At 38.0% G+C, this 15,064-nt stretch overlaps 1 protein-coding gene across 4 annotated transcripts in view; it reads right to left on the bottom strand.

Moving 5' to 3' along the window:
• The window catches only part of SKA1 (spindle and kinetochore associated complex subunit 1), a 52,361-nt gene that overhangs the window by 4,507 nt on the left and 32,790 nt on the right, over positions 1-15,064 (bottom strand). For all 4 annotated transcript variants that reach the window (XM_038401985.2, XM_043514978.1, XM_043514979.1 and 1 more), the window contains 2 exons: positions 14,534-14,671; positions 1,648-1,817 (listed from right to left, as the gene is read on the bottom strand). In XM_038401985.2, the coding sequence (XP_038257913.1) occupies positions 1,648-1,817; positions 14,534-14,671 (308 nt within the window). The remainder of the gene's footprint in view (positions 1-1,647; positions 1,818-14,533; positions 14,672-15,064) is intronic.

Here is a 15,064-nt window from a genome sequence, read left to right as displayed (position 1 = left end):
TGATTACAAATTGAGAGTCCTTAATGGTCTGGGACCCAGTTATTTGAGAAATCCCCTTTCTACCCATGTCCCATTGTGGCAGGTAAGATTTGCTGGTCTTCTGCTGTAGATAGTGCCTAAGGGTACCAGCAGGGCATTGTCAGCTGAGTTGCCCTATATGCAAGTATGGTAACTGTGCACAAATTAACAACCATCTTGGCATATCTGCAATTTATAAATTTAGACACTCACCATCTGAGACTGCTTTATAACATGTCTAAGAGTCTCAAAAGTGACTAGAGATTTGAATGCTTCAATTTTTGGGCACCCAAATTGAAAATTTTTAGAGGGGCCTAATTATCTGAAACCAATGAGCATCTACCTTCTGAAAATAAGGCCCTTTTAAGGTGTTTGAAGTTGGACAACCAAAAAATGAAGACACCCAAAAATCACTAGTCACTTAAGAAAACCTTTCCCCCTTTCTTGTACATTTTATCTAGATGCTCTGATAAAAAACGGTTACTAATCTTTTGTAACAGTTGTTCTTTGAGATGTGTTGCTCATGTCCATTCCATGTTAGGTGTGTGTGCACCACATGCACGGTTGCTGGATATTTTTCTCTTAGTGGTGTCCGTAGGACCGCTCTAGCACCTCTGGAGTTATATGCGTATGCGCTGGTATAAGGCCAGCTCTGCACCCTCTTAGTTCCTTCTTGCCGATAACTCCAATAGAGGAATAGGAGGGCGAGTCATGGAATGGGCAGGAGCAACACATCTCAAAGAAAAGTTACAAAAAGTTAGTAACCGGTTTTTCTTCAAGTCCTTGCTCATGTCCATTCCATGCTAGGTGACTCACAAGCAGTACCATTGAAGGCAAGCTTAGAGTTTATGGATGGGCTGACTGCAACACCGCTCTTCTGAAACTGGCATCGTCATGGGCTTGCTGGGTGATGGCATAGTGGGATGCGAAGGTATGAACCTATGACCATGTTGCGGCTCTGCAGATGTCCTGGATTGGTATTTGCGCAAGGAACGCTGCTGACGAAGTCTGAGCTCTTGTGGAATGAGCACTCAAAATGGCTGGAAGCAGAACCTTCGCCTGCTCATAGCAGGCCCGGATACATGTGGTTATCCAAGACAAGATTCTTTGGGATGACACCGGCAGCCCTCTCATTCTTTCCGCTACTGCCACAAAGAGTTGCGCAGACTTGCTGAAGGGCGTAGTCCTTTCGATCTAGAAGGCCAGGACCCACCTAACATCTAATGTATGAGCTGACATTCCTCAGTAGTCTTGTGAGGTTTTGGAAAGAATACAGCAGAAAAATGTCCTGATTATTGTGGAATTGCAACACCACCTTTGGTAGGAAGGCCAGATGAGGGCGCAGCTGGACCTGGTCCTTCAAGAACACCATATACGGGGGTTCTGATGTCAGGATTTTGATCTCAGCGACCCTTCTGGCTGAGGTGATCGCCAAGGAACTGAGAGGGTGCAGAGCTGGTGGCACCCCTTATACTGCTAGAGCCAGTATTACAGATACCACTAAGGGAGAAATCTCTGGCAATTGTGCATGTGGCATGCACATACCTGGCATGCAATGGATATGAGCAAGCACTCAAAGAAGAATGAAAGTTTTATAAATACATACATGCATAAATTAAGAAAGAATACCTTTAGTATCCTTGGTTTCTTCTTCCAGGAATCTGTGGTAGAGATTTCTGACAGCAGAGCTCATAGATTTCATTGGCTGATGTAAGATCTTATACTTGCTAACCACTGCTTTATTCAAATCTTGAACAACTCCATTAATTTGATCATATGTTAAACGACCCCGCATGTACCTGAAAAAAAATTATTAAAAACTGATAAGAAGGAAATCACAGACTAAGAGTGCCTTTTGAGTCCATTTCCCTTTCTTTCTCTCCAATGAGCCCTAATTCCTAAAAGTCACACCCAGTTATGAATTTCCTCATGCACTTATAAATACAAAAGCAGACAGTAGTTCATTTTGATCAATTTCTTTGATCCCTTTAATAGCTATTGTCAAATATATTGTCATAAATATAAAGGGAAGGGTAAACACCTTTAAAATCTCTCCTGGCCAGAGGGAAAACCCTTTCACTTGTAAAGGGTTAAGAAGCTAGGATAACCTCACTGGCACCTGACCAAAATGACCAATGAGGAGACAAGATACTTTCAAAGCTGGAGGGTGGGGGAGAAACAAAGGTTCTCTCTGTCTGTGTGTTGTTTTTGCCAGGAACAGAAAAGGAATGGAGTCTTAGAACTTAGTAAGTAATCTAGCTAGATATGCGTTAGATTCTGTTTTGTTTAAATGGCTGATAAAATAGCTGTGCTGAATGGAATTGTATATTCCTGTTTTTGTGTCTTTTTGTAACTTAAGGTTTTGCTTAGAGGGATTCTCTATGTTTTGAATCTGATTACCCTGTAAGGTATTTACCATCCTGATTTTACAGAGGTGATTCTTTTACTTTTTTTTCTTCAGTTAAAATTCTTCTTTTAAGAACCTGATTGCTTTTTCATTGTTCTTAAGATCCAAGGGTTTGGGTCTGTGTTCACCTATGCAAATTGGTGAGGATTTTTATCAAGCCTTCCCCAGGAAAGGGGGTGTAGGGTTTGGGGAGGATTTTGGGGGGAAAGACTTTTTTAAGCAGGCTCTTTCCCTGTTCTATATTTGTTAGATGCTTGGTGGTGGCAGCAATAAAGTCCAAGGGCAAAAGGTAAAATAGTTTGTACCTTGGGGAAGTTTTAACCTAAGCTGGTAAAAATAAGCTTAGGGGGTTTTCATGCAGGTCCCCACATCTGTACCCTAGAGTTCAGAGTGGGGAAGGAACCTTGGCAGCTATGTTGAAAAAAAAAAAAACTTAGCATAACTCAAAAGAGAAAATCGAAACAAGGTGAAAAAATTGTCACATTAAGGAGTGAAAAATATCCAGAGTCTAAAGACTGCCAGAAACATTTTAAAAATAAAATGAAAAGATTGTGATTATTGCACACCCAGCTCATGCAACTACAGAAGCTAAATCAAGCATATCTTCTTAAGAACAAGGCAAGCAATAATTAAAACTAGAATATTTCATTTACTTTAAAAGATAATGGTTTGCAATTTGAAGACCAAACGGTCTCTTTCTCTAATTTTCTAGGGGTAGTTACTTTACTTGTAAGTCATGGTTGTTTTTAATCGTGCTGGCTACCTAGCTTTAGAGCTGGATATTGAGTTCTCCCTTACAAGATTTTAAAATACTTTGTAAAACTTCTATCAACCATGATCAGATTTACAGACAACAGGCTAGAGGTATAGGTAATACTGGAAGACAGAAACAAAATAATATTGAGATATTAGAACAATGAATTGCTTGCAACCAGGGGCTATTCAGTATTCATAAAGTCATACATCCAGGGAGAGGAAATAAACAGCACTGATACAAATTGGGAGACATTTATATAAAAAACAGCGAATCCAAGACAGATCTGGGCTGACTGACAGCCAACTTAATACAAGGTAAACTGGAAAGCCATTGGAATAAAAGCCAATGCTAAACTCAGAAAAAAAAATATACAGAATTTATGTGGGTGATTTTTCAGTTGTTATTGCATATTTTGAAATGATGTGTGTTCTGAAACTGCCCTGCCATAACTTTTTCATAAGGCTATTTTGGAAAACTGTCGTTCACTCTCCTTCATATCTGAATTACATTTATGAATAAATGAATTGTGAAAATAAAGCACAAGCCCAGAAAAATGGTGGTCATCAATGTAACTTACCGCTCAAGCGTTAAATACTTTCATTTTTACCTGCTGTTTTGCAAGTTCAAAAAAATAAAGCTACTATTTAACAGCAACAATCATCTCTGCCCTCTCTGTAATTACAAATTAATTCTCCAAAACTTTGCAGATTGATTCAGCCCTGTTCAACCAGATCTAAACTGTGCACTAAAGGTCCAATCCTCCTTTTGTTGAAGTTAATAGTAACAGGATTGAGCCCTTAACTTTTCTGCTATTGGGTATGTGGTTCCACTATGCTGAAGTGGAAATCAGCTGAAGTGGAAATCATATCAAAACTCGTATCTTAAAGATAATTCCTTCCCACACAACCTACAAACACTGTTTTAACCCATTAACCATAAAAACAAAAAGTGAGATTCCATTTCCACTCAATCAACACAGCCCAAACACCAAGTATTGTGTCCCACTTGTTTTACATTTTAAAAGCTGGTAACACATTATTCCACATTCACTATCCGTTGAAGTGGACAGCATGATATATATATATGCTATATTTTACCAAACAAGTATGATCCACCATAAAGCATTCACAAGTTGTAAAATGCAATCACACAAGTAGAAATGTCATAACACAACTATGCAATACCTGCATTCCCACCCCCAACCCTCACAAACACTATTTCAACTACTGTGCATATGTTCCCTGCCAATAGATTCATGGACACTGAATACAAAAGTCTCACAACCCAAAGTTATAATTTTCACTAATGGGTGATGTAAATATATGTTTATAATTTAAAATGCTTGACTTCAACATACTATTAAGATGCTAACGGATGAGTCAAAGCTAGTACCAAAAGGAAGGTTCTAAAATTGTTACTGAAATAGCAAAGTTTTACATATCCGTGCACAGGACCAAGTGAAATTTGTTCTTAGCATCTTGATTGCCTTATGGTCTAGACAGCCATTAAAGAAAAGAAGTGAGAGATTCTGAACTATGCATCTTAGAGGCACAACACAGAACTTACAACCCGGAGGGAGGTAGAGGTTACGGTGGCTTTAAACCAATCTTACACCCTACTGGTTTGGGGCTATCCAGAGCAGCTGTGGCACATCCCCCAGCATCATTTAGTGCAGTGGTTCCCAAACTTTTGCATTGGTGACCCTTCACACAGCAAGCTTCTGAATGTGACCCCCCCATCTTATAAATTAAAAACACATTTTTTATATTTAACTCTATTATAAATGTTGGAGGAAAAGTGGGACTTGGAGGTGGAGGCTGACGGCTCGGGACCTCCCACGTAATAGCCTCACGTCCCCCTGAGAACCCCTGATTTAGAGTGTCTAAGTTATGGCAGTCTCCCCAAGATCTCTACAGAACTATCTGCTATGATCCTAACTTCAACACACCCTTCCAACCCTCAGTTGCACCCTCAGTGCCTGTCCTTGCAAAAGGAGTCTCCAGAGAACAGCATGTGGCTGTCTGCTTCAATTTCTGAACCAAGGAATTCTTGCCAGGCCAGGCCAGGACTGCAGCTTTTAGAGTTTCGTTATGATGCTCTGGCCCCTTTACCCTGTGTAAAAGGGGAAGAAGTGGGAGTGAGATTCTCATCCAGTTTTCCACGTAGATGAAGAGAACTGAATGAGCATGTTCTTTTTTATCTGCATTAAATGAGCTTTCAAGCAGAACTACCAGTAGGTAACATCCAAGGCCCTGAAGGCCAAAAGCCTGGAGAGAAAAAAAAAAAAAAAAAAAAAAGAGAAATATAGAATGTGTCCCTACCCCTTCTGATTTAGGCAATTGAAACATTGACAAGCTTACTATTTTAAACACTATAATAGCCAAGATTTTTGGCTGCAGAACACTCTAGACTAATCAGAAGGTAGTAAGGCATGCACAGCTAAATAAAAAATGAGATGGTAAGCAACAGACATGCTGTTTTAGCAGTAGCCACCATTAATTCCATTTCATTAATTACTATGTCCTTATGAGTCATATTTCCTTCCACGATGTGTTCCCCACAGAGAACCCTGAAACTTGACTGGATTTAACTTTTAATTCTGTTCAGTACCAGTTTTAGGAGGATGTAGAAAAATATATGTTTGTGAGAAGTGTCTGAGTTACAATCTAGTTTTGAAGAGCTTTTATTACTATTAGTGCTTCAACACAGTGAAGGCTGTAGGACAAGCGATTAAATATGAAACAAATGCTGGAAAAGAAGCAGTACTCCATCAATTTAATCTGACCACAGAAATTAAATCTTTAGAAGATTAAAAAAGTAGAACATTCTTAAAACATAGTGAAGGCAAATCAATCAGCATTTTGAAATTAATGGCACAAAAGTGTGAAACAGTATTACCATATGTCACACCTGAAAAGTAAGTGACAGCCAACATTAAAGACAACAGAAAACAAGTCAGAATTATTTTGTTCATGGGATTGATCTATATTAGGTGCCAGGTTTCCAGAATCAGGACAGATATTCTGATTCCAAATTAACTTGTCCCTAAATTACTTGTAACCAGTTATGTATCAATCAATGGCATTGTGTTTATACAAAAACAAAAACTAGAAGCAAACCACAAGCCTATGGTGAGGAGATACTATGCGAATAAATAAGGAAATACGTAAGTAAAGATAAATTGTGCTCTATAAAAATTACACACAGGTTGTATAACTAAAGCTACCTATTTTACATTCATACAATTATTTTTCATTGAAAAACATACCATAATACTTTGCATTTCACTGGTGTGTGTATATATATATAGTTCAACCACATTTGGTGTGGAGGTGTGCAAATAACAGAGAGCACAGTTGTGGGAGGATTATGTACTCTATATTTAGATGGACTTTTTCTATTTTGTGATTGTGAACAATACCTTGTTTATGTTCATTGACTGTATCTTTATTACTATACATCCTATTTTCTTTTTTCTTTACCTGTGAGGGAGAATTTCTCAAAATTACAAGAGTAACTCTGTAGAGTTTTTCTCTGCCTGATCCTTCCAACTGTAGGTAGGAACAAGCTATCCCCTAATCCTCTTATGTTCCCATCTGACCATTGCTAAAATCCAGACATAGCAGAAACCTAACTGAATCAAGGTAACTATTATATTTTTAAGATCAGATTAATTGAAATTCTTCCATTGACTTTAATAAAGTTAAACCTCAGAGCTACTAGAATCCAACAAAAGTGGTTATATATACAGTATTACATTATGCCTAATTTAGTTCCCTTTTAACATCAGACAAGCATCAGGCTTAACAGTCTAATTTAAAAACAAAAAAAGCCATTTATTTATTACAACTACATTTTTCTTTTAATCCACAATTTATCATGAACAGCAAAAAAAACCCCACAACACTACTTTCCTCAAAGAAAGCAATTAATCTATCATTTATATCAGAGGAACAAATTCTTCCAACAGCAAGTCACCAAAAACAAAGTTTGAGAGCGGAAAATATTTTTTCTTCAGTTACCAAGCTCTGAAAATGGGGACTTATAACGTATACCAAGAACCTAAAAATGTCACAACCCCTAAGAAGCTTGAGAAAAGTCAAGGAACCACTTATATCTGTCTTGAATTTAAAGTATACTGAGACATTTTACTTTCACTGAAAAAACATTTTACATTTCACTTTCACTGACCTAGCTTTGAAGTTTATTCAAGAAGTTTTAACGTTACATGTACATTTCTCATTGAAAGAAGATATTCTAAATGATCCAGATACTTTTAAATCTGCGCCCAAATGCATCCCATATCCTCGATATCTGCTGCTTTAAAATATCAAGGCGGTGCAGATTATACTATGACAATTAGTGCCCTAAAAATATCTCCTGCATAACAATACATAACAGGGCTGGAAAAGCAGCTGGATCTTGTCAGCTGATAATTCCCACAGCCTGCGGGAGCTCTCAGCAGTCACAGAACCAGCAATCCTCCACTGGCATAATCTCTGGGGACCATTCCAGTTGGTGTATATTAGAGCAGATACTAAGCTACTCTATTGTACAATGGAACTGGGGCAGATTGGCTCAGAGGATCAGGGGCCTCTAACTAGCCCTCTGATTGCTAGTCTATAGGAACACTTAGTTTGCTGCAACCATAGGTGTAAACCTACCTTGCACTACCGAAACACTAGGGTTATGTCCACACTGACCCTTGGATGAAGAGGATAGGAATAGCAATGTGAACAGTGCTGCACTATAACTCCCCTATGTGGATGCTGTGGAAGCAAACTAAAGGGTTTCTACTTTGCATTAATGTAGACCAGTTTGACAAGAACTATGTTAACATGAATTAGGAACTTTTAGTTTGCATCTGCAGTGTCCACAAAGAGGAGCTACAGCGCAGCACTTTAGTGCTAACTATTTATTCACAGCCCCATAATCTGAACTGCAGGGCAGTATAGACAAGCCTAAAGTGTCTGTATGGGCCCTGCTAATGTGCACCGAAAGTTCACTAGTGTGGTTTGATCTACCCTGCTTTGAAATGGAAGTAGATCAGAGTACACTAGGGAACTTTTAGTGTGCAGCAGCAGGGCCCACACAGACACATGGAGCACAGCACACTAATGCAAGGTAGATTTTCACCCCAGCTTGCTCCAAACTTAGTGTTTGTATAAATATGCCACATACCCTCAGCACAGAAGTGAGGGGATCTCAGTGCAAGAAAGCATTTGGGCTTTAATTTATTTATTAGAATATATTTCAAAACCTATAATGTTGGGATATACAGTTTCCCAAAATTAATTCATAGAATTTCACTAACATTTGAGAGTTCAGTTTAAATGGCATTCTGGCCAAGGTTTCTGTCACATGTTTTTTAATAATGACGGTTTTCTTCTGAGAGGTGGCAGAGGACTAAATTAAAAACAGTCAAACAGCTTTAGAGGAAAGCAATATACAGACATATATTTGTTTTACATTAACTGCAATTAAAGGTTGAAATTTTAATGGCAGAGGAATCAAACCTGAAGTCTGCCCCCTATAGATACAACTGGATCTTTCATTCCATGATCCTACAACATATGCAGAATTTTGCTTGTTTATTTAAGGCTGTACAGAAAATGTGCAATTTCAACACAAACATTCTATTTAGTTATGCTGTCTTGCTGGAGAAGTAAAAAGTCAGCTTCTTTCCATTACAAACTTGTACCAAGGCCCGTCTACAACAGGCAATCATCTGAGTAGTTGTTTCAGACAGGTTTCACAGTATTTTATTATTTACTTCCCATGTTGTGTGATCTTGTAATGAATGCATGCTGTAATGCCCACACAGAGAAGAAGAGCAAAGGCTGGTTAAGCCTCCCTTACATTTGAATATCCTGAATCATGTGTGTGTGTGTGTGTATATATATATATATATATATATATATAGGCTTAGCCCTTAGCATACAACAGTGTTGTCAATTTACTTTTATATATATACACACACACACACACACATTATATATAGATATATATATAGATATAGATATAGATAAATAAAAGTAAATTGACAACACTGTTGTATGCTAAGGGCTAAGCCTACATCCGCATCGAGCACCCGAATAAGTGGCCTAATTTCAAATGTACTGAGCACTCACAGTGTCTCCTGACCTCACATGACCATAAATGAAGGAATGAAATAACCTCGGCACATAACCCTTGAAACATCCTATCTTCCTCTAAGGAGACAAAGAGAAGACTATAGGGCTTCAGGGCAGTGTAGAGTGATAGCAAGTATGCTGATATCAGCAGGATTCAATAAATATTTTGTTTTTCCACAAAATTTATTTTATAAGTATGGCAACAGTCATACTAAACTCCATGACAGCTGTACAACTCTACAGAGCTGGTCCCTTGGAGTCCTGGGCTCGCAAACATCTGGCACAGTTAAAGATTCCTTATTCAAGGGGTTGGTATTTTTATATATGTCATGTGGTCATACCTGGCCATTGCACAACAGTCAGAAACATGTCCTCTCACTGATAAATGAATGGTCTGGTTTAACTATAATAGATATTGACACTAGGTTATACAGCATTAAAGTCATGCCTCCTCTCTGTCCAATCCCTGCCCCCCCTCCAATCCCCTCACCCGAAAGTATTCTTTATAGAGAGGTCACTGTGTAGTCTTATCTGGAAATGAAACACATACCTACATTTAAGAGTCTCATCCTAACACATCTACCACCAACAAACACATATCCACCCTTCTGAGCTGAGGCCAAGCATAATACATTTCAGACCAAGAGTTTAATAGTCTGAGAAAGTTACAATCAAATACACATTTGAAATGAAAATACTATCTCAGCCATAACTACTGCATCATTACCATAACACCAGTGTATTCTTTCCAGGTCACTAATTTTCTATAGAGATGGAAACTTTATCCCAAGTGAAAGACATGATGTGACTTTGAACCCTGAATCACTTTGATATCTACTATTTAACAGAGAAGTTATTCATTAAAATTCTTTAAAGCTGCAGTTTCAGATTAGCTTCTATAAATTTCTTACCACCACCACAATGGCAGACGTAACTACTTAAATTCATCCGAGACTTTAATTTGGTCTATGACCCTTTGAAGTACTCTTTGAGAACAATAGGGCTGGACACAGGAAAGCCTGATATGCATGTTGATATTGCAAAGTGTTAAGACAAACTAGGAATCTCCAATTCAAAGGTGATCGTGTGTTTTTAAAGTCACACAGGAAGCGGAGTGCTCAGTGTATATATGTCTCATCTGAGATTCCAGTCCAAATTATTAGTTACAAAGTGAAATAATGAGTTTGATGGTTTCCCCAGCTTCACATTACAAAACTATCAAACAGAGAAGAATGTTTTTGTATTAACAGAAACTGTTCACAGTGACCCAAATCACCCCTGCCCCATGAACTGTCATCCGTTAAGCTATATAAATAGGCTTGGAAGGCTTAGATTTGTATTGGTAAATGTCAGGAAACATCGATTTCACCATACACACAAACTGACTTAAAGATATTTCCATCAATAATAATCAAAATTTACAGACAAGCAAAGAAAGAAAAATGCTGCTTGAGAACTTTACTACAGTTTGATTTAAAGATATTTACTTTATATATTTTGATGTGATATTGAAATTCTGTTTTAATTGTTATAAGCTTTAAGTTTTTGAATCTCAGTGTCTAGTCATTAAATAATTATCTGCCCCCTCCATAATTGAAATCAACAAAAAAAATTAAAAATGCTTACAACCCATAATTTTGCACAACTGAACATTTTAATTGATAAAAATAGAAAAAAGTTTAAAAATAAACATTGATTTTTCCTTCAAATTGATGATAAAAATTGAATTCTACCAAGCCTATCAATAAAAATATTTCTATTAATTTTATGAAACATTTGTATTGGACTGTAAATGCATACAGTACTTTAGAAACATACATAAACACTCTTTGCCCTGACCAATGGTGAACAGAAACTGCAATTATTCAGCTCTTTCCATCTTCAAAACACTTTATAATCATCTTCACCCTGCCCAATGAGGTGCAGATTTATTAACCCCATTTTATAGGGGAGGGAAACTACCACCTTAAAGGTTAGTGGTGACCTGCCAAGGAAAATTATTGGGTCGATAACTTTTTTTTTTGGTAAATGTCTAGAAAAAGACCTTTCTTAATAATTTAGCACCCACGCTTCTTCAATTAGGGTTGAGACAACTCACAACCCATAAATCTGAGGCTGCCCAAAAATCTTGCAGCAAAAGTCAAACACCAGACTTAACATATAAACAAATTTAAACATACGAACAAATGAATAAACTTTCTGGCTTTCTTTATGCATCAATATAGTGGGAGGGAAAAAGGCACAAACACAGTATTTTCCCTCTCTGCAGACTCATTACTTTTAGATCTTTTGTTCTCAGCCACCAAAAGAGAGTGTGAGAGAGAGAGAGAGAGAGAGAGAGAGAGAGTGTGTGTGTGTCAGAGATGGGCTTATAATTTAGTAGGTTCTGATTCCCATTCCTATGCTCAGGCCACATGTCTAGTAACCAGGTATTTCATTACCAAGACCAGAAACAAGAGAACGATGTATCTTAAGCAGAAGCTACATGAGTAATCAAGAGTAATATGTGAAGATTAAGAAAAACAGCAGCCAGTTCTCAGAACACCAGAGGGTGCTATTGCACAGCCAGTTAATGGGGGGAAATCTCAGCAATAACACTGTATGAATAGTTTTCAGAGTAGCAGCCGTGTTAGTCTGTATTCGCAAAAAGAAAAGGAGTACTTGTGGCACCTTAGAGACTAACAAATTTATTAGAGCATAAGCTTTCGTGAGCGACAGCTCTGATGAAGTGAGCTGTAGCTCACGATAGCTTATGCTCTAATAAATTTGTTAGTCTCTAAGGTGCCACAAGTACTCCTTTTCTTTTTACTGTATGAATAGCCTTTCTTGCACTTAATAGAAGAAGAATGTTTCCAAGTTCAGGACACTAGGTCTTTTGAATGCAGATGACTGGCAAAAGCCTTCCACAGACTGTTCAGTATGTGGACTGGGCTACATTCCAGAGTTCAGATGTGAAAATAACCCTGCAGCTCCCCAGCAGTATCCCTCCATGACAGTAAAGCACCATGCATAGTTGTGTTATTTTGAAAAATGCTTTAGCAAAATCATGTGGCCTCAGGGAAGCTTTGCAGTTACTGGAACCGAGCCTCATGACCAAAACGAATTTTAGTTTGCCAAAGAAAGGATTAATAGTGAGAGTCAGGTTAAAAAAAAAAAACAAACGTACTACTACAGAAAAGCTTCTATATGCGTATTAAAACACTATAGGTTATCATAACTGAATTTTCATCAAATTAATTTCTCTATCTGTGGGGTTTTTTACTTCTTTCCTCTGGGGCAACAAAACCCAAATAGTCAGTTTCCCTTTTTATTTTATAATAAATTACCAGTGGAAAAAGGTTGAAAATCAGAAAAACCGTTTCACAAAAAAATTCAGAGTTGTTTCCGTTTTGCATGGTTTGAAATGGACCCTTTTCTGCAGAACTGTCATGGAGCTTTTAAATTGAAATTTTTCATTTTCTTAATCATTATTTAAAAATTATTTACCAAAAACATTTGGTGCTACTTATATCAGCGCCATAGAACCACTTTAGCAGGTGGTTCTTAAAAGGTAACAGTACAGAACCCTACCTGACACAGAGGAATCCAGGAACTGCAGTGATGCTTATATTAAGCACAGTCAATGGTGCCAAGTCCTCAGCATTGACTTGGTCAGCTCAGATGGATCTGGAGACCTCAATGCCACTTTGACTGATCTGACCCTCAGCACTTGTCTTGGTTGAATTGGCAGATCCAGGAACTTTCATCTGCTCATGTTGCTCACAAAACCAAGTTGGTTCTCCAGAGATGACAGTGCTGGATCTTTGCTACCAAATTCAGTTGACCCAGATGGATCCAGGGACCATTGCACAGCACAAGGTGGACACAGAATCACTTCGAGCAAGCCATTCTCCAGAGTTCTTGGTGCTAGGACTCAATATACGACTCCCATCAACCCAAATGGATCTGGTCACTAGTACCACTTTGGCCAGTGATTCTTTGGAGTCAAGAAGTGCCCTTCTGGCACAAACCAAACACTCAACCAAGACAGATGCAGGGACTTCATTGCCACTTATGCCAAGCAGAATCTGAATTTACAGTGTTAGACTCACTTGACTAGGTCTAAAGAGCTTCCCTGGAGAGCAGGGGTGTGAAGTGACCTTTCTGCTTTCACAGCACCAGATTATTCCCATGTTGTATGGGCATCTCTCTCTTCTCTGTATTTAGAAAAGTTGATTAATTGACAATCTAACGGTAAAACAAAAATAGCCTCAAATGGACTGAAGGAAAAACAACCATGTAAGAGCTGAGAATATCTAGTGTGATCTATACTCACTGCACCGTTAATGCCTAGAAGGAACTGAAAGGCATTTGGAGCTACTCCCCATTTTATACCTTTGGAATGATCTGTAAAGGATGAGTAAGGAGGAGTGAGTGGCCCCAATTGATGCTGCTCACCAGAAGATTTTGAAAGCTCACAGTGCAAGCTCCTTGAAACCACAAGTAAGAGTATGCAGAAGACACTCAAATATGAACTGAGTTTTCTTACTGAAATAGTGGTTTTTAAGAAACAAAGGGGCTTGTCTAGTCAAACAGTTAGTGCACAGCAAGCTGGGTTGTAAATCTACAGTGCATTATCATGCAACATACTAGCTGTCCAAGTGGACCCTGCTACTGTGCACTATCAGTTCCCTAGTGCTCATTGACCTACTCCCGTTTCAAAGCAGAGCGGATCAAAGCACACTAAAACTTTTAGTGCATGGTAGCGGGTTCACATGGACAGCTTATACGTGGCATGCTAATGCACTATAGATTTACATCCCAGCTTGCCGTGCACTAACTGCCTGACTAAACAAGCCCAAAGAGTTTCTATAGTGAATTTAAACACAATTTTGATACAATTTTAGAGTAAAAGTGTGATGGAATATGTCATAAAAATAGATTTTTTTATTAAATAGTGTTGACATTACTGTAAATCTAATTTTTGGAAAAAAGCCTTTTTAAGCAAAGAAACTATGAAAAGTTTTGACCAATTCTACTTACTAATCAATATAATTTATGATTCTAAAATACTGCAGCATTGTGCTGACTGGGGTAAACACCATTTCAACTGGAATCTTAAACATTTCATAAAGCATTCCTGTCAGTCATTGGTTTTGTAAAAGCTAATTTTTCCAAAACCTAAATTTGGCTCCCATTTGTACCTGACATCATCTAGGAAAACTCTTGCTTACTTACGCAGGAACACCTTCAAATTCCTGTGCTGTTATTAAAGGGGCTTCTTTAATAAATTTTGGCTCTTTCGTGGGTTTCTTTACACATTCAGGTTCTGCAACTTTACTTTGTTCTTCAGACTTCACAGTTAGTCCCACAGTGCTGTAAAATGAATGAAAATTAAGTATAAAAATAGCTGATAATCAGTAGTTATGAACATACCAACAAGTTACAAGATCTCTACTGACACAAATCTACAATTCCTTTTCTCCCACTGATTGACTGGACAAAATTACTGTGTTAGCAATAATATGTACTTTAATTGACTGTTCATTATACCTCTTCATTTTTCAGTTAGAGAGAGAGGCTGTTACCAGGCTCAATTACAAGTTCAACATACCACTGTATTCCACAGAACATGAGAGGCCTTACTTTTCACCATTTGCTTGTGGCTCAAAAACACGAGCCAGGTTATGCACTTATTGGTCTCGTCATCAGACCCCTTTGAAACACAGGTTCAAAACTTGGTAAGACTGACTCACCTGTTTATCCTGT

This window comes from Dermochelys coriacea, chromosome 5 (assembly GCF_009764565.3).
Source record: "Dermochelys coriacea isolate rDerCor1 chromosome 5, rDerCor1.pri.v4, whole genome shotgun sequence".
Taxonomy (NCBI): domain Eukaryota; kingdom Metazoa; phylum Chordata; order Testudines; family Dermochelyidae; genus Dermochelys; species Dermochelys coriacea.
This window is presented reverse-complemented; position numbering and strand designations above follow the sequence as displayed.